Source organism: Vanellus vanellus (assembly GCF_965231255.1).
Source record: "Vanellus vanellus genome assembly, chromosome: Z".
Taxonomy (NCBI): domain Eukaryota; kingdom Metazoa; phylum Chordata; class Aves; order Charadriiformes; family Charadriidae; genus Vanellus; species Vanellus vanellus.
The window spans coordinates 11,064,984-11,088,985 of record NC_138908.1 but is presented as its reverse complement, the minus strand read 5'-3'; the positions used below and the strand labels follow the sequence as shown (position 1 = coordinate 11,088,985).

At 47.8% G+C, this 24,002-nt stretch overlaps 3 protein-coding genes across 3 annotated transcripts in view; 2 read left to right on the top strand and 1 right to left on the bottom strand.

Moving 5' to 3' along the window:
- ECPAS (Ecm29 proteasome adaptor and scaffold) overlaps positions 1-1,638 on the bottom strand; it is a 62,786-nt gene extending 61,148 nt beyond the window's left edge. The window contains exon 1 of the mRNA XM_082497235.1: positions 1,608-1,638. Within this exon, the coding sequence (XP_082353361.1) occupies positions 1,608-1,629 (22 nt within the window). The 5' untranslated portion in view covers positions 1,630-1,638. The remainder of the gene's footprint in view (positions 1-1,607) is intronic.
- Positions 1,639-3,689: 2,051 nt separating this feature from the next.
- Positions 3,690-12,630, top strand: DNAJC25 (DnaJ heat shock protein family (Hsp40) member C25; the record flags this gene model as incomplete). Its single annotated transcript, XM_082497337.1, has 4 exons — positions 3,690-4,019; positions 5,979-6,131; positions 7,847-8,317; positions 11,698-12,630. 4 exons carry the CDS (start codon positions 3,690-3,692, stop codon positions 11,818-11,820), a joined length of 1,077 nt encoding a protein of 358 aa, XP_082353463.1. The 3' UTR covers positions 11,821-12,630.
- Positions 12,631-15,424: 2,794 nt separating this feature from the next.
- Positions 15,425-21,736, top strand: LOC309683324 (guanine nucleotide-binding protein G(I)/G(S)/G(O) subunit gamma-10). The gene is made up of 3 exons (XM_082497582.1): positions 15,425-15,578; positions 19,074-19,205; positions 20,871-21,736. The coding sequence occupies exons 1-2, from the start codon at positions 15,498-15,500 to the stop codon at positions 19,197-19,199; spliced, it is 207 nt and encodes a 68-aa protein (XP_082353708.1). The 5' UTR covers positions 15,425-15,497; the 3' UTR covers positions 19,200-19,205; positions 20,871-21,736.
- The last annotated feature ends 2,266 nt before the right edge of the window (positions 21,737-24,002 follow it).

Genomic DNA, 24,002 nt, shown 5'->3' with positions numbered 1-24,002 from the left:
ATCGTATGCCTTATTCCACTCAGGCTAGTTCCAGTAAGCTCTAACAAAGAGCCTAACAAGGATGCTATCTGCACAGCAGCACACCAAGAACAACCAAAATAAAAACCACCAAAAAAAAACCCACCAGGTGACACATCACACAGAAATGCCTTAGAACCGAAAGCCAACAGTGCAAATATGCTCGAAGTATTTCTCCTGCCCTTCCTCTCGGGTGGTTGCCAAGTACTATGTCAGGGCAACCAAAGGCCTTCTCGCTTGGCTGAGTCATACGTTACCTTGCCATTAACTCCTCACGGTTGTCTAAGAACTACCTCTAACGCAAGGCAGGAAAAAGCAGGGAGGGACAAAAAAAAAACCCTGTTCTTTAAAGTTTCGGAGGCTTCTCCGCAGAGGAGCCCACCGTTTGCCGATACCAGGCTGCCGAGGGGGATTCGGAGGTGATCAGAAGAGGGGGCGGCAGAGGCGCTCGCCCGCGACGTCGGCTGCGGGGGACGTGCTCGCACACCACCGCACCGCGCCCACACCACCACCTCGGAGCTTCGCGGCCTTCATTTTGCGGTGGTTCCGTAGTTAAAAAGCCGCGGACGGGCTTTTTAATCGCCAGGCCGCGGGGTTGGGGCGGAGAGGGGGGAAGGGCGGGGGGGGCAGCGGGCTGCCGATGCCACCCCTGCCCCGGCAGCCGCCCCCCCCCACACACACTCTCCCACACTCCCCGCCCCCCCGGGCTCCTTGCCGGCGACGAGCCGCCGAACAGGCGGGGGCGGCCCCGCAAGGTCAGGCAGGCGACCGGCCAGCAGTGGGAGAGACCGCAGGCCCCGCGGCGGGGACGGGGACTGAAGGAGGCCGCCCCCCGCCGCAGCCTCCCGTTTCCGCTTCCCGACATGGCTACCCAGGGCCCGGCCCGGCCCCGCCGCTCTCACCGCCCGGCAGCTGGGCCCCGTAGCAGCGGAAAGGGAAAGGTGGGGGAGGCGCCGCTGAAGAGAGCCCCCGACCTGGCCCCACTGCCCTCTCGGCCCCCGCCCGCCCCCCGATCGGGATCCGTCGGCGCCGAGGCCACTTACTGAGCTCGTCCTGGGCAGCCGCGGCGGCCGCAGCCATGTTGCCAGCTGGGGAGGGAGGGGAGGCAGTGAGAGAGGCGCCGCAGCCCCGACCGCTCCCCGCCTCCCGCCCCTCTCCTCCGCCGGCGGCTCGGCACAGGCACCGAGCCGGCTGCTGCCTCCCTCCTCCTCCTCCTCCTCCTCCTTCTCTACCACCTCCTCCTCCTTCTCCTCCTCCTCCTCCTTTGCTACCTCCTCCTCCTCCTCCTCCTCCTCCGCCGCCGCCGCCGCTGCTCTCCCCAACGCCAACCACCGCGAGGGACGGTGGGGCCCAGCAGCGCCCGCCCTCCCGTCAGCACCGTTTTATATTTAGAAAGAGCTGAGCCATCGTCCCCGCCGTCCGCCCGCCCCCGCCGCGCACACGCACCGGCCCGCCGGCGCCGCAAGAAGCTGTACCGCCCTCCCCTCCCCTCGTCTCTCCTCTCCCCCCTTCCCCTCCTCTTCTCCCCCCGCCCGTGGCTCCCGGTGGGTCCCAAGGAGAGGGGCGGCGGGGGGGGGCAGCACACTGACCCGAGTCCGCGCTGACCTCCATGGCGGCCGCGGCGCGGTTCGCGCTCCCGGCAGAGGCGGAGGAGGGAACCGGCCCCGCGAGCGGCGGACGGCGCAGCTGCGCCCCCTCTCGGCCGCCGGTGCCGCCAGCAACCCGCGGGTAGCAAGCCCCACCCACCGCCTGTCGTAGCCCCGTCTAGAGCCTTGGGTAGCCCCGCCCACCGCCTGGCGCAGCCCCGCCCACCGCCTGGCACTGCCTGGCCCGCATCCCGGTCCGCATCGCGTCCCGCATCCCGGCCCGCATCCCAGCCCACATCCCGGCACAGCCTCGGGCGCTGCCCACAGCGTGCCGCTCGGCTGCCCTCCTCGCCTGGCTCCTGGGCTGTGGCTGCCTTCGTCCCGAGGCCTCAGATTATCTTTGTTATGGTTTGAGAAAACCCTCAACAGTTTATTGTTGTTTTGACAATTATTCTATCGCATGATGACCACTCCCCACTCGGGAAGGGAAATCAGGGAAAAAGCAAGGAAACCCAGGGGTTGAAATATAAACAGATTGAATAGAATAAAACTAGATAATTAACATTAATAACACCAAAGAACCAATATTGATCCAAAATTGATCCCAATACCAATATAAAATATACAAGGATTATACTCAGCCCATTCTATCCATAAGAAGCTGTGCACTCCCAGAAGTGGACAGCAAATATGGGACACTACAAGTGCCACAGCTTCAGAAGGAAGGGAAGGGCTCAGGGGTCCAGCACTGGGGCAAAAAGTTCTCAGGGTCACAGCCATCAAAGGAGAGAGAGAACTTTGTGGCAAACTTTCTAATTTATAGTCAATGTGATGTTCATGGTATGAAATAATCCTGTTGGCCAGCTTGAGCCAAATGCCCGGGTCTCGCTGCTCCTCATCCCTGCACCTGGAGAGCTCGAAAACACTCAGACCTTGAAAAACAGATACCTTAGCTGGCTATAAAGTAACTATTTTCCCGAATTCACACACTAGAGTCTTCTGGAAGTGCAGTTTTCCCAAGCATAAGAAATCAGTCCTGTGTCACTCAAACCAGGACAATCTTTTTTTTTTTTTTTTTTTAATTAAAATCTTAAAAAAGATTAAAAACCAAAACGTTCAATACCATGGTTGCTGAGCTATTGTATTCCAAAGTCATTAACTCAAGGGAGAAATCTGCTTTGCAAAATACATTGGATGCAGGTCTAGGGGTTGCTCTGGCCATGGCAGGAAGATGTGACCACCACTTGGCCTGTGTCTCCCCATGCTGCTGGTGCCATGGGGTGTCTCTGCTGGGAGCACGTTGGCCAGGCGCTGAAAGGGGGAGGCCCTGGGGTACCGCTGACCACCGACAGCGTGGCATGGTGCCCCTTCGCCGGCTTCTTTAATGCCCCCCCCCGTGGGGCCAGCTGGACACCTGTCCCTGCAGCTCCAGAGACACATCAAAAAGAAAAAAAAAAACAAAAAACAGAAAAAAAAAAAAAAGGAAAAGAAAGAAAAAAGAAAAAGGGGTGACAAAACTGACCGTGGACAATTTTTTGCTTTATTTGCCAAGCTGAGTATCTGAGGAGGAGAGCGCCAGCCTGCCAGGCCGAGAGGCCGCCGACCCTAACGGGGTGCGAAGAGGCGGAATGCTTCTTGGGGGAAGCGGACGCGGAATCCGTCTCTCGAGGAAACGATAAACGTTTATGAAGGCAGCAGAGAGGCGGGGCAGAGGAGGCCAGGCGTGCTGCTGCAGCCTCCTCTCCAGCAGGGGAACAGCGCGCCTCCCCGGGTGAGTCGAGCGCTGCCCGTCCCGGGAAAGGCCCCGCACCGCGGCGACGCTGAGGCAGAGACGCGCTCCTCCTCCTTTTCAAAACAAGTCCGCGGGTAAAAAAAAACCAAACCAAACCAAACCAAACCAAAAAGACTCAAGACCGCAATTTCAGCCCTCCATCACGACCGCATCTCTATCGCGACACACCTCCTCCTCCCGCTCCCGCCCACCACCGCGCCGGGCGCTGAGGGGACCCAGTCGGCTCCGCCCCCCGCCCGCCCGTGCGCGCGCGCGCGCAGGCGCCTGGGCACGGCGCGGGCCCCGGCGGCGAGATGGCGGCGGCGGTCGGTGGCGGCGGGGCCGCGGCCGGCCCGGGCCGGCGGTGGTTGCTGTGCCTGTGGCTGTGCGCGGCGCTGCTGCCGCGGGCGGCGCGGGGCCTGACGGAGGGCCTGTACTGCGGGCGGCGCGTCTGCTACGAGGTGCTGGGCGTCAGCCGGCAGGCCAGCAAGGCGGAGATCGCCCGCGCCTACCGGCAGCTGGCCCGCAAGTACCACCCCGACCGCTACCGGGGGGAGGCGGCCGCGCCGGGCGGCGGCGGTGGTGGTCCGCAGGCGGCGCACGAGAAGTTCCTCCTCATCGCCACCGCCTACGAGACCCTCAAGGTGAGAGAGCGGGACCGCCGCCGCGGCCGGAGCCGCTCCGGTAAGAGACAGTGCGGGGGGCCGGCGGAGGGGCCCGCCCCGGGGTGGGGGGGACCGTGCGGGAGGCGGCGGCGGTCCGGGGAGCGGGGCAGGCGGCGGGACGGGCAGGGCGACCTGCCCCGCAGCGCCGCTGCCCGCGCCGCCGCCGCCCTCGGCGGTCTGGCTCGGGGAACGGAGGCGGCGCCCGGGCGAGTAGGTGCGGGGCCGGGGCTAACGCCGCCCGGGGCAGGCTGCTCGCCTCTTTCCTTTACCGGTGCTTATAAATCGCCTGGCCGGGCACATAGGCGTTTCGCGCCTTATTCGCAGGCAGCAAAATTAAGCAACCGCGTGTGGCGAGGAGAAAAATCGTGTCTTCAAAAAAAAACGCCGAAAGGTGCGCAGTTTCCCAAATTTTGCCGGGCGGCTGCGACTCGTCTGCTGCGTCTGTCCCTGCAGCGTGCCGTCCACAAAGGGACCCGGCTCGGACGGCGGGATCCTGCCCGACCCCGGACTCCGCCGCGCCGGTGCCGCTTTGCCCGGGGCGGGGTGGCGGCCTCCCGGGTCGCACGGCCGTGCATCGCGGCGGACCCTGCGGCTCCCGTTTTGCGTCCCTTTGTGTGGACTTGGCCGGCTTGCTTCCTACCAGCAGTCAAGGAGGGGTAGAAACCCCGAAAAACGACCTTCGGTAGCCAGTCCAAGAGTGTGTGTGTGTGAGGATACGGGTCTCTTGAAAATCCCTTTGTATTTAAAATGGGCTTTAACTTAGAGGTATAGAATCATAGAGTGGTTTAGGTTGGAAGGGATCTTAAAGACCATCGAGTTCCAACCCCCCTGCCGTGGTCAGGGACACCTCCCACCAGACCAGGTTGTTCAAAGCCCCATCCAGCCTGGCCTTGAACACCTCCAGGCATGGGGCAGCCACAACTTCTTTGGGCAATCTGTGCCAGTGCTTCACCACCCTCAGAGTGAAAAATTTCTTCCTAATATCTAATCTAAATCTCCCCTCCTCCAGTTTGAAGCCATCCCCCCTTGTCCTATCACTACAAGCCCTTGCAAAAAGTCCCTCACCAGCTTTCTTATAGGTGCCCTTCAGATACTGGAAGGCTGCTGTAAGGTCTCTCCGGAGCCTTCTCTTCTCCAGGCTGAACAACCCCAACTCTCTCAGCCTGTCCTCATAGGAGAGGTGCTCCAGCCCTCGGATCATCTTTGTTGGCCCTCCGTTAAACAAAAATGTAACAGTAACTCAGGCAGCACACAGGATGTGCAAGGGAGGCTTATCAGGGCAAAATATGTGTGGCTTGGCAAAGGCGGAACTCAGGAATGGAAGAAAGAAGCCTTGTGGATGTTTTAAGGCTGCAAGGGAGAAAAAAGGGAACTTTTTAGGGGGTCAGAAAGGAATGCATTTGAAGCTGACAAAATTAAATTTGTCACCTCTTAATTACATGGGTGAAAATCAGGAAAAAATCCAAGGAACTGCGAGCAATGACGTTTTGAAACAGCCTTCCAGTGGACAGATTCCACAGCCCTGTAAGCTAATGCTAAAAGATTTGTAAAACAATCTCTTAATAGGTTCTTCATCTCAAAATCTTTTCCTGAGAGATATCTATTAATTCTAGTCCATCTGGATTTCCCATTCTGAAGTTAAAATTACTTATTATGTGGATTTCAGTTGCCTCTCTATTTCAGTATTAAGTGTCTTCATGCAGCGTGTGCTTATGTATTTAAGACCACATATGTCAGATGTGCGTGGGCAGATGAGTGTGAGAACAAATTAATTGAGAATATGAGAAAAGGACCAAAGATTTTCATCTGTGCTTCATACTCCGTTGGGCTATTGCCAGTTTTGTAGCATCATGGTCATTAATGAGATGTAAAATGCAGCTATAATGGAGTGAGAACACGAAATCTGAACCTACGCTTGTTTTTCTTCTCATCCTGCAGGATGAAGAAACACGTAAAGATTATGACTATATGTTGGATCATCCTGAAGAGTATTACAGGCATTATTATCACTACTACAGCAGAAGATTGGCACCTAAAGTGGATGTCAGAATAGTGATTCTAGTTACAGTGTGTGCTATCTCCGTGTTTCAGGTAAAATTTCATGTTTGTGTGATGCTGCTCAGTGAGTTTGTGAACAGGAGAAGAAGTATTTGCAGCTCTCATAACATGCCAGGTATTAAACAGTGTCAGTGAGGAGGCCCGTTCCTCTCTGCTGTGGTAAACTTCTGTGTGGTGTCTGTAACAAATCTGTAGTCAGGATGTACTGAGCATTTTTTTTCACTGCCCTTGGCACCTTGGACAAAGGTAGAGATTAATTTCTTACCGTGGTAGGATATTTCATAGAGACAAGTGCAGCTTTTCTAAAGGAGTTATTTAGTTCTTTGTGGCGGGCTGAGAACAGCCTGTTCCTGAGCACAGGCAGGAGTAGCGCTCCAGGTAAGCGTGCATCAGTTTGTCAAGCTACGTAAGTAATTTTTTTAAAAAGCAGGCTAATTGCAAACTAAATTCAAGACTCAATTCAGATGATAGAACTGAATATCAGGAGTTGCCTAATGTGTGTCTTACATTGCAGCATTTTTTAAACACCTCAAAGAAGTCAGGAGAGAAGTGAATTCAGTTCAGTGAAGTTTGTTCTGCAGGTGGTAGTTCCAAAGGCAAGGAAACAGCCTGTGTTTTAGAGGAGAAAACTTGCACTGTTGCTGTCAGATATTTAAGTGGAAGAAGGTGCATAATTCTTTTATTTAGCATCTATTTAGCATCTAATCTAGATTACTGGTTGAAAATGTCATTAAAAATACCCCAAAAGTTTAGGAGAGGAAGATACATCTTATTCTGTGGTGCTGATAACTCACTTTTTAATGGGATGTTGGAAGTTAAAACAAAAATATATTGATCAGAATTTGAGAGGTTGGAATAATAAATTCCAATGGCATATGCAGCGAAATACTTAATTTCTCTTCAGACTTTTGTCCAATGGCAGAGTTTCATTTCACATTGTATTTCTTATTTTTGCTGTAAGTGGAGACGCTCGCTTTCCTGCAGTCCAGCTGCCAGATGGTAGCAAATTCAGTGTAAAAGTGTAAACTGATTTGCCTCTCTCTTGCTTTCTATTGTTTCTGCTTCTTGGCCTTTGTTAAGGTTGTGTAATGTGTATATGTCTGCCCTTTGTCTTGGTGAACAGTGTGAAATGCTGGGTTTTTTAAAAAGTTGCCCCAGTAAGACATGCTCACCCCAGGCGCTGTATTTCTGGTTTGTTCTTTTTTTTTTTTTTTCCCCTATTGAAATTCAGAGGGTAGCTGGAAATTAGAGAGGGTGTTGAATCTTGTGAAGTGAATCCTGTCAGACTAATGAGATTGTCACGTGCTTAATCCATGTTTAATTAACTATTTTAAATGGGTAATGATTTTATAATGAGATTTCATATACCACCTACTTTTACTGATAAATCCAAAGGACTTCTGAGAATGGCTAGTACAGCCTAGCATTAGCCTTCACGAGATCACCACCTTCTCATGAACAAAACCAATCTGAACAGTGTCTGCTTGTCCTTTCTCATCACTGTATATTGCTGTGAGATACATATCTATGCGTCTCTTTTCCAGGTACCTTACTAAGTTTGGAGGAATAATTAGAGCTTCTGTAAAACTGCTGAAGAAGTACCGTTACCTTCAGTTTTTACCCTTGCTGTAACATAATTGCGGTTAAAGGTGTATGATGGCATATTTATTTTTTTTTGGCAAACCTCCAAATAGAAATGTGTCTGTATAAAACCATATTTTTTTACTTTTACTGTTCTTCAATTACAGTTCTTCAGCTGGTGGAGCAGTTACAATGAAGCTATCAACTACCTAGCTACAGTGCCAAAATACCGTATACAAGCTACTGAGATTGCCAGGCAACAAGGTTTACTCAACAAGACTAAAGAAAAAGGCAAGAACAGGCGGTCCAAAGAAGAAATTCGTGAAGAAGAGGAAGAAATCATCAAAGACATTATTAAAAATAAAATTGATATAAAAGGCGGTTATCAGAAGCCCAAGATATATGATATCCTTCTGTTTCAGATCCTTCTAGCTCCTTTTTACTTGTGCAAATACATAGTTTGGTACTGTTGGTGGATTTATTGTTTCACTATTAAAGGGCAAGAGTACGGTGTGGAAGAGAAGCTATATATCATACGAAGGTACATGAAGATGTCGCAGTCTCAGTTTGACAGTCTAGAAGATCATCAAAAAGAGACCTTTCTTGAACGGCAACTGTGGATACGAGAGAACTATGAGGTGGGTAGCTCTGGTGCCAAAGCTAATGTTAGTTATCCATTGCTCCCAGAGTAAGAAAGCTGTTTTGTGAAGGTGCTCAGGATGGGTCTGTGTGAAGCATTGCTTCAATTTTAGCTATTACCTTCTAAATTGAAAACTCTTAGACAACCACTTGGTGTGTTTTCCTCAACTTCTTATGCTCATGGACTGGTAGACAACAGCTCCTGATATGCCCATGGATATAGGAAGGGATTTGCTTGGTCGGGGGACATCCACCTGTGATTGCTAGGTAATCTGTGTATACAAGATTTAGTTGAATCCGATGAAAGGCTTTATAATAACTATGTGGTATGACAAAGTTACTACAGTAGGTTGAAGACCGTTCTCCAAACAGTAATAATTTGTAATAAGGATTACCTTGATCACAGTATCACAGTATCACAGTATGGTAGGGATTGGAAGGGACCTCAAAAGATCATCTAGTCCAATCCCCCTGTCGGAGCAGGAACACCTAGATGAGGTTGCACAGGAAGGTGTCCAGGCGAGTTTTGAATGTCTCCAGAGAAGGAGACTCCACAACCTCCCTGGGCAGCCTGTTCCAGTGCTCTGTCACCCTCACTGAGAAGAAGTTTCTTCTCAAATTTAAGTGGAACCTCTTGTGTTCCAGCTTGAATCCATTACCCCTTGTCCTATCACTGGTCGCCACTGAGAAGAGCCTGGCTCCATCCTCATGACATTCCCCCTTTATATATTTATAAACGCTAATAAGATCACCCCTCAGTCTCCTCTTCTCCAAACTAAAGAGACCCAGCTCCCTCAGTCTTTCCTCATAAGGGAGATGCTCCACTCCCTTAATCATCTTAGTTGCCCTACGCTGGACTCTCTCCAGCAGCTCTCTGTCCTTCTTGAACTGAGGGGCCCAGAACTGGACACAATATTCCAGATGCGGTCTCACCAGGGCAGAGTAGAGGGGAAGGAGGACCTCTCTCGATCTGCTAACCACCCCCCTTCTAATACAGCCCAGGATGCCATTGGCCTTCTTGGCCACAAGGGCACAGTGCTGGCTCATGGTCATCCTGCTGTCCACCAGGACCCCCAGGTCCCTTTCCTCTACACTGCTCTCTAACAGGTAGCTCCCCATCCTATACTGGAACCTGGGGTGATCATCTGAAACTCCTGTTTCATCAGTCTTCTAAGCCATCTGTTCCTAACTCATTCTTATTAAACTGTCCCTTGATAGTTCTTTGGCCGTCAGTGAGTCAGGGACGACTCTTGCTGCGCTACCTACCTATTGAAGTAAAGATGTCACATGAAATACCATTAGGCACAACTGCTACTCTTGCCATGGATAGCCAATTACTAAACAGTCAACATGGAATTATTTTTTTTTAAGCTTTTTGTGAGACCAGTGAAAGAACATTAGCCACAGCATGGAATTTGCAGTCCAGAATGATTTGGTATGCTGGGGGGTGGCAGATTGACAAAACACTTTCATTGTTCTACAGAAGCTCATATGTGTGCCATCTGGGTGGGAGGTTTCTAGAAGATGAAGAGAAACTGAGAATACAAAATTGGCCTGGTTAAAGGGAAGAGGAGATGTTGCTGCTGCTCTGCATACACTTGGGAAAAGAAACAGGATGGTGGTGGAACTGCCTTTGCTGCTGGCAGGGCACCAAAGATAAAAGAATGCTTCTTTAAAAGTAGGCAAGAGAGGATTACTGTAGAAACTTGAAGAGGAAAATAGTAAAATTGATGCTAATGTAAGGAAAGGATTAGCTGACAGGTTGAATACGCGTTTAATACATGTTGAATTATGATGGGTTTGCTAGAAAATAATCTAGAAGTCCGCAGATCAAGTAATGTTACTAGTCAAAGCAGATGTCATGTGGAAAAAGTAAGATAGGATGTATATGCTGCTATTGTAGAAAAAAAATGACATGGTTTGGGATCCATCACTAACTGTTGATGCTTTGGTCACGTAATATAGAAGAGCTGTATTATTTAGCCCAGACTCATCTCCTGTGGGAGCCAGCAGTTGATTTTTAGTGAAGAATACATTAAATTTGCACCCATGTAGCAATATTTATCCACTATAATTTGCAGCTTTGGGACTTCCTGAAAAGGAAACTGTCTTTTTAGGTAATTTCTTTAATGGGTTTTTCTTTAATAAACTTACCTAGTCACATCTTGAATGCATTAACAGTGTCTGCTGTGCCATCTGGTCATGAGTTCAGCAATAAGTGTAGAAGATATTTTTTTTTTTAAGTCACCTGCCGGTTCTTGTATTGTTGGAAATGGAGAATAGTCATGCTTTATTCTCTTGTCTCATGCTAACTGTGCTCCTGTGTCCCACTACCATATCCTTACTCGAAACTTAAATGTATCTTTTCTAGGCTGAAAAATATGCTTAGGTGTTTCTCCCCAAAAGTTTCTTTGTTCTTTGATCATTGGAGATGGCTGTCTTGCATATTGTTCAGTTTTCCAGTGTCCTTTTAGGATGGGAAAGACCAAGAATTCAATACACGGGTACATCATGGAGCTCTGCAATATTTTTTTTTTTTGCTTCTGTTACTTTCCTAATAATTCTTAGAACCTGTATGATCACTGAACATTGAGCAGGTGTAATTATAAAGCCATCTATAATATTTCTTAAATCTTGTTCATGCATAGCAGAACCTTAAATTTAATTCCCTTCAGGGAAGAAGTTAGATGACACTGAGTTGACATAAAACTGTACGGTGATGTTGAGATTTACACTGGCTGTATGTACATAAATTGCCTTCCAGAATGAAAATACAGATGCTGTTGCTTTTTTTAAATACTTGACTTTGCTGGTAATTGTGGATTTCATTACAATGACACCATTTCTTGGCAGAATGTAATTACTTATCATTTGGTACTGCCAATACTTAATGCAGAGATATTAACTTTGTTGAGAAACTTCATTAGGAATAAAAAGTTTCTATCTCGACAATTGCTTTGAAATGGGAAAACAACTACAGCAAGGAGCTGAAGAACTGCATTGAACAGTATGTGTGCTGAGAAGGGACTCAAAATTTAGCTTTCTGAGCACTAGCAGTTCTTTACTGTGGATTTTATTTTGTCGAACATGTGAGCACCTCGTTCTCTAGCAAAAAAAGTTTTGGATCTTGCAGCACCATCTTACAAGGACGTTCTCCTCTCAACAAAAATGCAAAGCATCGCAACTACAGCCAATAGGTTCTGTGGCTGAAGGTACTCCCAACGCTTTCTGGTGGCCAAGGGCTGCTACTGTGTGGCAGGTCAGTCTTCTGCAAAAACAGTAAGCTGGCCAGTGGTTGAACTATGGATGCTTACACCTCCCTTGAGGTGCACTTAAGCTGTTTCTTCAGCCTTATTAAAAACTTTTGTTTGTCTATCAGGTCTATAAGCGAGAACAAGAGGAGGAGTTAAAGAAGAAGATGGCCATGGATCCCCGATGGAAGAGATACCGGCGGTGGATGAAAAATGAAGGACCGGGAAGACTGACTTTCATTGATGATTGAAAGTTGCTGAACAAAATCTGTGCTAGTGTTGAAAGTGATTTGCAAAACTTTTCACTACATCATTCAGAGTTTTGTCTGCTGTGGCTCAGCAGTGATCTAAAACTCAGGAATTATTAAATCAGGCCGAAAAATAATACAGGTTTACCATTTTTATAAATCAGATATATTAAACAGGCTCAGCTCAATGTATATATGACATTTACTTGGGGATCTCAGTGTGGAATTCATTATTCCAAACAATGTATTTGCTCTACATATTTCATATTCATGATCAGTGGAACCTTAACTTTAGCCTTTCTGAAAATGTTTCTAGATCAGTCCTTGAAAGTCCTGTTTTTCCTTTTTAAACTGAAGGGTTCCTGCAAACGGACACTGGAAATGCTTATAAAGGATTCTGAAGCAAGGGCCACTTTCTGTTTTCCTCTCTCTTGCCCCCTACTTTTCAATCTAATTTCTAAGATGCCAAATTGTTTTTTGATGTAGACAATATGGGGATTATACCGGACTTCTTTAGCTATTCCTGCTCCACTTGAGTTTTATTCTTTGTGGGAATAAATGATGCATGATTGATCATCATTGTGATGCAAACAAGCCTTAATTCTTTGTTCTACAGAGTGATTAATGAAATAGTATGCTTAGATCTTTTGACATTTGTTTTTTCATCTTGTACGTTGGATTGTACCTGCTTGTTCAGAACAAGTATACCAGTGAATATTAGTCTACTAAATGTGACGTTTCTTTCACCAAAGTATTGGTAAAAGGGAAAATGAGCCTTTTGTTAAAAAGGGCAATTTTGATGCCTTATGTAAATAAAAGTTTATATAATATACATACTGAATTTGTTTTAAATTCTAAATCTAAAGTATTCTTTATGTTTATCTCTTCTGATCAGACCTCAGAGTACTTAGAATAAATAATGCAAACAGCACGCTGTGGTTTCCTCTGTAACTCAGCCCAGGTCAGAGTTTCCATGATTTGCTGTAAAAAGGATTCTGTTACCGTATTTCTGTTCAGGAATTTTACTGGGGAAGGGATGGGGGGAGCGTAGCCAGATCAGGCTTCTCCTGTCATTTATCACATCTGTAAAAGCAAGTTCCTTAGAAGTGTTTCTGCTGAAAACGGTGCTAGGTTAGCTGGTTTCTGTGAAGACTGGGTCTGGGAGAGAAGCTCTTGACCTTGCTACTACTGCCAAAGTCTGTAAGAGCTAAAATTTTTAAAATGCTTATTGCTTAATTTTTGAAGCAAGATGTTTCTGATTCTGCAACTCATTGTTTGAGGAAGAGTTTCTGTTTTCTATGCCTCTTTTGCTAGTTTAGCTTTCACTAGTTCTTGGAATGTCATCTCAGTTTTCTGCTTAAAGTAATACATATTCAAAAGCATTTTAGAAGTGTTATGCTAAATAGCTAACTTCTGTATGCATTAGTAAAATTGAAGAGGAGCTGCTAGATTTGTCCTTCACCTCTGCTGCATGTAATGTAGCTATAAACTTAATTCACTTTGTATTTAATGTCAATTCAAATCTAAAACTTGCTAAAGAAGGTATCTATAACCTGTGCTTGCTTTCATGAAGTAACCTTAGGGACACTGTCATGGTGTGGTAGGGACACTGCAAAGATGTTCATGAAGTGAGAGACCTTCACAGCTTGGGTGTATTGCTGCTTCAACTCCCAAAACACGGTTGGACTCGTGCAAGAGCAGAAGGGGGAAGATTAAGTTGCTGTGATAGAAACAATGGGAATAAAGGTAAGCATGAGTAAAATGGTGTTGATTATTAGGTAAGACGGTTATATCTGGAAAAGAAGCAGGCAGGTGCATGCCTGAAGATCTAAACCTGTGGCCACAGTTTTGCAGGCTAACAGCTCTGCTCCTTGTGCCTTTGTGCCTCGTTTGCTCCTTTCCCTCTCAAGCCATGGATTTGGGTTATACAAATAAGCAGTCAAAAGACGGATCTGTTTTCCCTTTTGGCCTAGGTTAGCTCTAACCAAGATTAATTTCCTGACCTGACACTACAGCAGGAAATCGGTGCAATGGAGGGGCAGTCCCTGGAGAGGACAGAACGGTGTCTTTCAGTGGCAATGGTGTCCTGTCTCTGTAAAACCGTACCCCGATACTGAGTGGAGAAGGGAAGGTCAGCAGGTATTGCATGACCTGCTGGAAAAGAGCTGTTCTGCAGTCTCAGCTTGGAATTCCCTCTTTTCTTGACATAGGAGCCCTTTAAAAATAACCAGGTTCAGGCATAAATTCGTGGGCTCCAGCAAGAATTTGATGGACAGTGACACTGCAGCCACATCTCTGTGATGAAGGTTAGAGAAATCTCGTGTGTCTTTACCAAGCTGTCAGCGTCACAGTGACACCTCATTAGCTGAGGCTACTGAGCATTTTGAGCCTCACATCTCATTGTAGTTCTAAATAGTGTCTGTCTTCTAGGCATAAATTTTCAGGCCCTATTTTATCTTGAAATAAAGTTGACAAAGCAATTATACGTGAGGGAAAAAAAAGCAGGAATGAGACTGCTGACAGTTCCAATACTACCCAGTAAGGCCGGTGTAAACGGAGATGACTTCAGAGGGAAGTGTTTGCGTGAACAAGTATTGCCGGTACTGGGTAGCAGTGAGATCTTTGCGCAGAAAAGCATGGCAAGGTAATAGGATCTTGGAGAAGAACCACCTTACTTTCAATCAACTTTTCTTCAAAGAAATGTATCTGTTTCATAGCACGTATGTACTTTCAAATACATAGTGTATATAAGGTGAAATATACATGTCACTTAACATGCAAATGTATTGAGAGCCAGGACCTTTCAGATTCAGCGCAAGTCTTTTCCATGACTGTGCTGAGGCTTTTAGTGAGGCTCAAGCATGTCCATGGCTGGTCATCCCTATGTTCAGAGCAACCATTTGATGCTATGAACTTCATCCCACCAGCTTTTTAATGGGCCAGCAAACTCCTGCCAAAAAGTCACTTATTTATGGTCACTAGTGAAATGGCGATGAACAGTGCAGGGGGCATCCAGCCCTTCCCCCCCCTTTGTTCCCCTTCCCCCCTTTGTTCCCCTTCCCTCCCTTTGTTCCCCTTCCCTCCCTTTGTTCCCCTTCCCCCCTTTGTTCCCTTCCTTTTCCTCTTTTCCCCTTATCCCTCTTTTTTCCTTCCCCCCCCCCTTTTTTTCCCTGCTTTTTTCCCCTTCCCCTTTCATCCCTTCCCCTTCTTTTTTCCTTTTTCTCTTTCTCCCCTCCCCCCATTCCCCCTTTTTTCCTTTCTTCTTTTTCTCTCTTCCCCCTTTTTACCCCCTCCCTTTTCCTTTTTAATTTTCATTTTCTTTTTTCGTCTTATCTTCCTCCTTTTTTGCCTTTTCCCTTTTTCCCCCTTCCCTCTCTCCCCCCCCCCCCCTTCCCCTCTCTTTCCTTTTTTCTTTTTTCCCTCATTTTTCCTCCCTTCCCTCCTCCCTTCCCCCCCCCCCCCCCCTTTTTTTTCCCTTCCTGTCCTTTTTTAAACAAACAGGGCTTTCTGCAGCCGGAGCAGCTCCATCCCCGGGCCGGGGCGGGGCGGTCCCGGCCCCTCCCCGGGGCGGTGGCGGGGATGGGGGGGGTTAGCCGGGGGGGGGACGACACCATCCTTGCCGGTGCGACTGCCGGGGAGCCGCGCTGCCCTCTTGCCTCCGTCCTCCGCGCGGCCCGGGGATGTCGTCGGGCGGCAGCCTGAGCACCATGCAGCGGCTGGTGGAGCAGCTGAAGATGGAGGCGGCCGTGGAGAGGATCAAGGTGAGCCGGGGACCCCGGGGGGAGGGGGGGAGGGGCGGACGGGACGACACAACGACGATCTGGTCCTGCCATGTCCGCATCTCCCGCCCCGGGGGCCGGTCGGAGGGGTGCGGTTGCCCGGGGGAGGGGGGGCTGCGAGCCCCGACGGCCGGCGCAGTAAGCGCCGTTCCCTGCTGGAAGGAGACGCGGTAAATTAATACAGCGGCGACTCATTAATTCTGCAGAAGGACTGGTGATAATGGAGCGCGGTTCCGCATGGCTGCGCCGCTCCCCGCTGGCGGGGGGGCGGTTCGTGCCCGCTGGCACACTGGGGGAAAAACAGGCGATTTTCTACGCGTGCATGAACCTTCTCCTGCTTGCGGATTTCCAGACAAAGACAGGCTGGTGAGGCGGTCCTGTCGTCTCCCAGCTTCTATGGTTGGTTGGTTTGGTTTTGCTTTATTTCTTTTTCAATTTTTAAATTTTTTATTCTGGCAGACCAAATTCGCCCACACAGACCTGTCCCAGACAGCTCTTGGTCCCTGGCAGGTTTGGGGGAGTGTGTGTGTGTGTGTGTGTTCACAACTGCTTTGCGAAAACGACTCCTTCCAGCCACGCACAAAATCCATCATAGGCTGTGATGTTATGAAGGTCAAACTAATTTGTATCCTGCACTTTCCTCTTCTCTCATCAGCTCCATGCATTCACCATGTTTTTCCTGGCCAGTCACAAAACACCAGCTTCCTTACTCTGATGACAGTGCCAGTATAACAAGCTGCAAAAACTTAGCTAACTGATTTTAAAATAATTTAGAATACTTTTTTATCACTCTTCCTGTCCTGGGCTGGTGAAAATTTGAAGTGCCTCTTGCAAGGTGAAACCACTATGGCTTTCAGACATCATCCTGATCAATTCATCGATGTTACTAAATTTTGTTTGTGAATACTGAGTGGGCAGATGTTTGAGTCACTAGAAGTGACTGTAGTTTATCACTGCAATAATTTGTGGGAATCTGTGAGAAATGGCACAATGCAGGGTAGAAACGTAGGCCCCTGTGGTGAGATGGACATCATCTGACACAAATGATTGACCAGACATTTCTGTTGCTTTATACCACCCCCAATAGCCTGAATCTTTGTTCCTGCTCATTTTGAGGCATATACTCCTCCTCGGGGATTTTTTTTTCTTTTTCTTTTTTGGTCATGGAGGGGGTGTAAAAGATAGATTTTTTTTTTTTTTGTAGTTTATTGGGGGTTACTTTGTGGCCCTAACATATTCTGGAGCTGGACTTCTCAAGGCTACACTTTTATTATGGGTTTGCTTTTACTCCAGGGAGGCTCCGCCTTGGTGAGACCTCAGTCTCATCTTTCTTGCAGCCTTGTGCAACAGCATTCTCTTTCCACATCTGCTGTGCTAGGAACCTGGTCGTGTCTTTTTATAATCACACATGAAATGGTGCGTGATTAAAAATGTGTCCTATAAAAAGCATCATCTAGGGTTTCTTGACATGCAGTGTAAAACCAGCAAGGAACGTATTCAGCTGGTGAAAAAACACTTGCATCAGTTTTAGCAGACACTGAGACACCAGAAAACACTATTTTGGATACTTTGAATAGACAATGTGTTTTCAGACGGAAGCTGGATATGAAAGGATTTTTAAAAATACATCCCGTACTGCAAAGTTCCAGTGGTGATTTTGTTTACCCTGCCAGCTAAAAAAGCAGACAGGAACAATATTTTCAGAAAGAGGAAACCAAGTAGGAAAGAAGTACCCACACGTAACTTGCATGCAGGAGGCGGCCGCAGGAGCATTTGTCCTGTGGTGAAATATGGCAGAAACCCTCGTACTTTCTGTGTGAACTGAAGAAGCGAAGAATGCTGTAGGGGCGTAGGTAAGGCTATGCGGTAGGCAGATCTGTCCTAGAACACCTGTCTGCTGCTGTACGGATAATTCTCACGCAGATGCCAAAAATCAGGTTTGTATCTCTCCAGGGACACCAGGATATACACAGCTCTATACGTCTCGCGGCGTTCAGGTGGAAAGTGCAAGGAGATGCAGTGAGGAACTGCTGGCGGTGCTGTGTGCGCAGGGCAAGCCGTGCCCTGGATGGCTCTCTGCTCGTTTTCCCAGGAAAAAGGTCCACGCAGCCTTGGCCTGATCAGTGTTGGCAAGTGGCACCTCTGCCTGATAGCCCTGTGGTGCATAGTCGGGTACCAGCCAAGGGGTCGGCGCTGAGCTTGAGGCAGGGGTGCGAAGGCTGCAGGGGGTCCAAGGGGCTGGGCAGGGTGGGAGACCTTTGCAGCCTCCAGACAGAGGTTCTCCTCAAGGAACAGGGGAATGACAAAGCCCACTGACTAGCAGGGATCCTTGCTGCGGATGCTTCGCCCTGCACTCCACTCCAGAGAACCTGGGAGGCTGCAGGAAAACGCTTCTCTTAACAACCCCCTGAAATGCCGAGAGCTGCCGGGTGAATTCGGGCCGTTACCAGGATGTGTCCTGGAGGAGAGTTGAGAGGCGGTGAACAGGACAGCAGCGAAACAGCAAACAAAAGCGTGCGCTAGGCCAGAGTCCCCATGTGCTTCCAGACGGTTAGATGGGGTGGCCCAGAACCAAAATCCCATCCATTGGGGCTCCTGGGTGCCCCCTTCAGTCAGGAGGCTGGGAAGCATGGATGGTCCTTCTGGCTGTGTCTCATCCCTCTGTGGGCAACACTGCGAAGTGGTGTGTCAACAAAAATCAGTGTTTCGTGAGTCCTGTAATGAAGGCAGAGGGGAGGTCAGAGGGGAATTTATAATCTCACCAATATGCTCAGTATTTCCTTTTATAAAAAATGTAGCAAACGTGGATTTTGACAGTTCCCTGCAGCTGTTACCAATGCATGTCTGAGAAATTGGGAATTCCCCTGTGTTTTCCTTCAAAAGTACAGGCACACAAATGACCTGTCCACAGGGAGAGCAGGGGAGTTCAGTGCTGGAGACATCTTCCCTTTGGGTTCCTGGGCCTGTTCTGCAGCTCTGGACTGTCCTCTTTGGAGGCCAGGGTGTGGATTTGAAGCTCTCGCTTCACTGCCTGGGGAAGGCAGCACTTTGGACTTAAAAAGCTTTTAGTCTCATCTTTTTGCTTTCATTCCTTGCTATGCTCTGTGTTGCTTAACAGTTTGGAAATGAAAATCCTTTTTATAAATTACCTGAGGATAAGAGTTCCAATATAAACCTGAAAACAGTCCAGTAGATTGGAAAACATTGTGCTTTTAATGAGGACAAACTCCATGGCACTTGCACCTCAGTCCTCTGCACGCCTCTGGCTCATCGCTGGCATAGTATTTCATGTGTGTTCCGTTGGAGCTTTGAAAATGTGTGACCGTGCTGATTTACTTGGTGTTTGAGAATCCAAGGGTTGACTTGGCTGCTCTCCAACTCTGTTTGGTAATGGTTCTTCAGGAGGAAATGCCTAATAGGTGCTTGTGAATGAATTAGTTTCCCCTCTGGATTTGTCTTTCTTTTCCCTTCACACAGGTCTCTCAGGCAGCTGCAGAACTCCAGCAGTACTGTATGCAAAACGCCTGCAAAGACGCCTTGCTTGTTGGGGTTCCTGCGGGGAGCAATCCCTTTCGAGAACCCCGGTCCTGTGCTCTACTTTGAAATCAGGTAATAAAGTCCCAGATGGCACGACGACAACTCTGATGTGAAACTCCAGCCCTAGGAAGGACTAGGGCACAAGGGGATAGTTGTTTGAATGGCGCCTTCTTGGTAGCAAAGCGTTCATCACTTCCCCGCTGGCTCTACAAATTGTTTTCTGTTTCTTTTAAGTGTGGCAGCTGAAGCATGCCTCTTTCCTACAGCTCTTTCTAGAGGCGTTTTGTTGGGGCTTTTTGTTTGTTTGGTCGTTTTCTGTGTTTGAGCAGCTCTAGGGTCCTCAGCAGCATCCAAAATAATAAAAACTGTCTGTGACACACGGCTGTGTTTGACCCAGCCAGACATAAAACCCAGTCACGTACCCAGCATGGAGGAGGAAGACAAAGCCACGTCAGCTGCATGCGTTCTGATGACTAGCTCCCAGCTTCAGCAAGAGCCTCATTAAAAAATACATTTTCGTCTTCAACGTCGTACTGCAGTTCACTTGGCGGTGTCTGTCCTTAGGCTCTTTCTGTTGTTTCTGTCGGTTCAGCACCAAAAGCGGTGGAAGCAGAGAGGAGCTGAGGCGATCTGTACCCGCAGCCTTCGTAACCTTTTCCAGCCTGGGTCTGAAGGATGAGACGCTCCCGGCCCTCTGCCTTAGCCCTCTCGCTGCACTGCCTGTCCCTGCCTAACACCTGCAGGGTGGGCGTCCGGCCGGCCGGCGTTTGCGAATCTTTGGGGTCCGATTCTGTCACTCCTACTCTTGTTTCTCCCATCTGTCGCACAGATATCAGTGGCTGCAGCCGGAGGAAGAAAGGCCGTGTGTGCTAGTAGTCTTGGGCAGGGTCACACCGTGGCTTGTGTTGGAAAATCTTACTGCTTCTGCATCACAAAGGAACGTGGAAGTAGGATATTCAGAAGGGGTTACTCTTCTTTAAAAGAAAAAATTAAAAATAGTTCCTGCTGAAGAGCTGAAAAAACTACAGAGAGGAAGAACCACTGAACGCTGTTCTTTCTTGGACAGTGCTATCAAAGTGAAAATGAATGGTTTTTTTTAAGGGCAGAATTTAAAGTAGAACATAAAGTACTTGCAAAACCTTCCCCTTCCCGCTGCCAGGGTTCCTGAGCTTGCGCTGCATCAATAGCGCGGTTGTGATTGTTTCTACATAGGTTTGACAAAACAGGATTGAACCTGAAGAGAGAGAACAACTGAACTCGAGATGCTCTTTTGGAAAAACATGGGGGGGGGGGGGGGGGAGGGGGAAGCCCAAGCAGAAGATTTTCTTAAATCAGGTGTTACCCTGAATTCTTCCTGCAGATGAGATAAAATTGATAGTGACTGTGGTGTTCTGTTACTGAAGCAGCGTGTGTGTGTGTCTGTCTGTGTGTGTGTGTGTCTGTCTGTGTGTGTGATACTTTTAGAAATGCATAGCTAGCTCAGCCCAAGATGTCAGTCATCTTTTGCTGATAGATCAATTATCTCGTTTATTATTACCTAGTTAGGATCATAAAAATGAGAGCAAAGTCAAAAAGCCAATTTTAAAAAAATATAATATTAAAGGATGCCAACATCTAACAAAGGAAAGCGGTTATTATTTTCTCTCCGTGCAGAGGAGCTTTTGTGTTATAATTCATAAGAGAAATGTTACCTGCTTAGGAAGACAGCATTTAATAAACCCCTTTTTCCTCTTACAGGGAAGGTCATCGGAGAGTTGCCTTCAAGCATGACATGAATAACAACTGCCTTTCCTTCACAAGAAAAGTCTCTCTCTGTGTCCTAACTTTTATGTGGCTAAACCAATATCCTCGATATTTATCTATTTGTTCTTGTGTATCTGTACTTCACTGTCTTTTGCTAATGTTCTTAAAGTTTTTTAATGTAACTCTTATTCTTTTCACAACCATCACCATTCTTACTGCACTATGCTAACTATAAAATTATTACTTGAGAAGTTTACATTTTAGAAAAGAAAAACACATGAATTTTTACCAAATTACCTACTCCTATCTTGGTAAACTGTTACACCGGAATAAGAGTTGAAAACTGTTTTTTCCAAAATAAAACATCCAGAAATGAATTGTTGAAGTACAAAACTAAGTGCTGTTAGTACTGAAGTGATGTTCTCAGAGGGAACTTTACCTCCATTAGCAAGACCTGGAACCAACTACAGTTTTTAAATAACACATACTAGAAACTGCTGGGCACGATGTGTAGCACGGGTTTGATTCCTAAGGCATGTTTCTTACAAGACTTCTAATCTGTAATACTTCCCCTAATTCATGTTTGTAAAGGTACTGCTGTGGTGGAATTTCCTCGGTGTGTTTAAAATGTGACCAAACAGACACTAAAAATCCATGAACACCCAAAGATAGTTGCATGCATAATTGTCGAGATTTGCAATACACAAAACTCACTAAAATGTGCTTGGTCATTTGCCTTCATTTTTTTATGGAGCACTTTTACAAGGACAACTAACTTTTTTAATATGTTTTTAATTTTGTCTACTTTCTATTGTTTGTATTAATCTTTTAGAAGTTTGGAAATAAAGTTCCTTTCCCTACTGGCTTTGAACTCATTGTTTAATTGTTACAAAGAGCAGATATTGTAAGGAAGAGGATACTTTGACTTTGCAGTGGGGGGGAGGCCTCGAGCTATTGGCCTTTTTGGGAGGAGAAGATTGCAGTTGGATTTTTAGAAAATGTGACTTATTAATAGAAAAATCCCATTTATAGATATTTACCATTTTTGTGGTAAATAGTAACAACGTTATCAGGCTCACTTACTCATTTTGAAACTGTAAGGAAGAAGTTGGCAATCTGAGTATTTAATTTTCATTAATATTAACTGAAATGGGGCAATGAGTGTCCTCCAGGCAGTTCAGCCTTTGTCAAAGGATTTTCACATTTGCTGTCTGCAGGCAGACACTGAAATGAGAGTCATAATACTGCCAATATGTATTGTGTCTTTAAATACAGGAGAGAATATCCTTCCTTGAGAGCTTTTCTGTGCTCTGGCTTCCTTTCATTGTAGGCTATTTGAATGTGGTAGTTTTTCTTTTTGTGCTCGACATGTGCACAAGCTGCGGAAGTCAGGAGGAAGCACAGTTCTTCTTGCTTGCACAGAGGTGATGAGAGGCTCAGATGGAGGTCAAAATGCTCAAGTCACGGAAGGAGGGAGAGGGTTGAGAATATGCACCAAATGCCTTTGAACAGCCATCATCTGGCTGGTGGCCACTCCTTCCCAGGCCAGCCCTTTGCATTTCTTTTACCTCTGGCAGTAAAACCTGTCCCCATCCCCCCATCTGTTTCTCTCCCAGGTTTCCCCTGCTTGGTGTCCTCCCATGGGGCTTGGGTTCTGGAGACGCTGCTGACCTGGCACGAATAGCTGCCAAATTATAGTGTGCAAGAGAGAGCAGCCGCTGCTAGCCAGCCACTCAACTGCTGTCGTCTCCTGGCTGCCCAGCCCAGCTCCGTGTGGTGTCTTTCAGCTGGAGCACCATGGTCAACATGCGTCGGAGGAGCAACACCATGCCAGCACACTGCAGGTCCTGACTGCATCCGCATCTCACACCAGCAGTGCCTAGAAAGACCTGTGCAGCAGTTGTGAGATGGACTGGGAGCACTCCATGCTGGTGTGCTTGCGAGCGTGGTGGTTATTCCGCAGCAGTCCCACGGGAGGAAGACACAGATTGCAGTCGTGCTTGCTGCCGCTCTTTGCTCTCTTGCTGGGTACAAGCAGGGAGATGGATGACAGCAATGCCACCTCTGCCCTCCCAGGCATGGTCTGTGACAAAAGTCGGGTGTCAGAATGAGCTGCAGAACAGGGCTGGTTGGTGTTGAGGCTCTTGGATTCCTGTGGGGAGTCAGTTTTATGAAGCGTGCCACTGCTGGTTGATTTCTGTTGGCTAAATGAAGCCAACAGAAGCTAAGCCTGTGTCTTAGCAGCTCAGCTTTTGCAGGTCCCCTTCTTTGAGGTAACCAAGGAACCTGACAAAAGAACCTGGGCAGCTGCCTGCTTCTGTAGGCAGCAGAACAGGGTGTCTCTTACCTGCCCAGTCAACAGGCCAATGTCTGGTCTCTGGCTGCAGGTGCACCTGGGTTTGCACGACTATGATGAACTGAACACTGGGATGGCTTAGACAGGGACAAGCATCACATGTTGCTGCCCCTGCTCTAACGGGTGTAATCTGCAGTGGGGTGGGCAACAACGCCTTAGCTTCCTTCACCAAAGACCATCCAGGAGGGCTGTCTGCTGAGGTCTCAAACTCTCCACACACTGCAGAGAGGCCTTCATACCAGTCTCATGGCAGCAGGTCCCACAGTGTGCCCACGGTAGAGCAAATTAAGCGAGTCCACATGTCTGTACGCTAAGTGCCTCACATGAGCCACAAGGTCTCCTTTCCTGACTCTCATCTCGCAGTCCATCAGCAAGGCTCTTCTCCACCTACAGGTCCTACCTGCCTGGTCACTAAGCAGTTTACAAATGCGATCCAAGAACCACGTGTCCCAACCTGCAGATGGAGGACTGGTGATTAGTTTTTTATTGCAACTTTTTGTCTGAGAATTAGTTGTTTCCCAATTCTTCTTAGTTATAGATGATTTAGGGAGGAAACAAAGAGTGCATCTTTACGGTGCAATAGTAATTTTCCTCCACATTAAACAGAAGTGAGGAGGGGGGAGAATGACACATGATAAATTTGTCAATCTGTATGTGAGAGACTGAGTCATAAACAAATACAGTAAAAAACAACGGGTCACTGCAAACCCTTTTCCTTATTTTCCACTACATTGCCAGTAACTAATGGTGCACTGACATATTTTTCTACC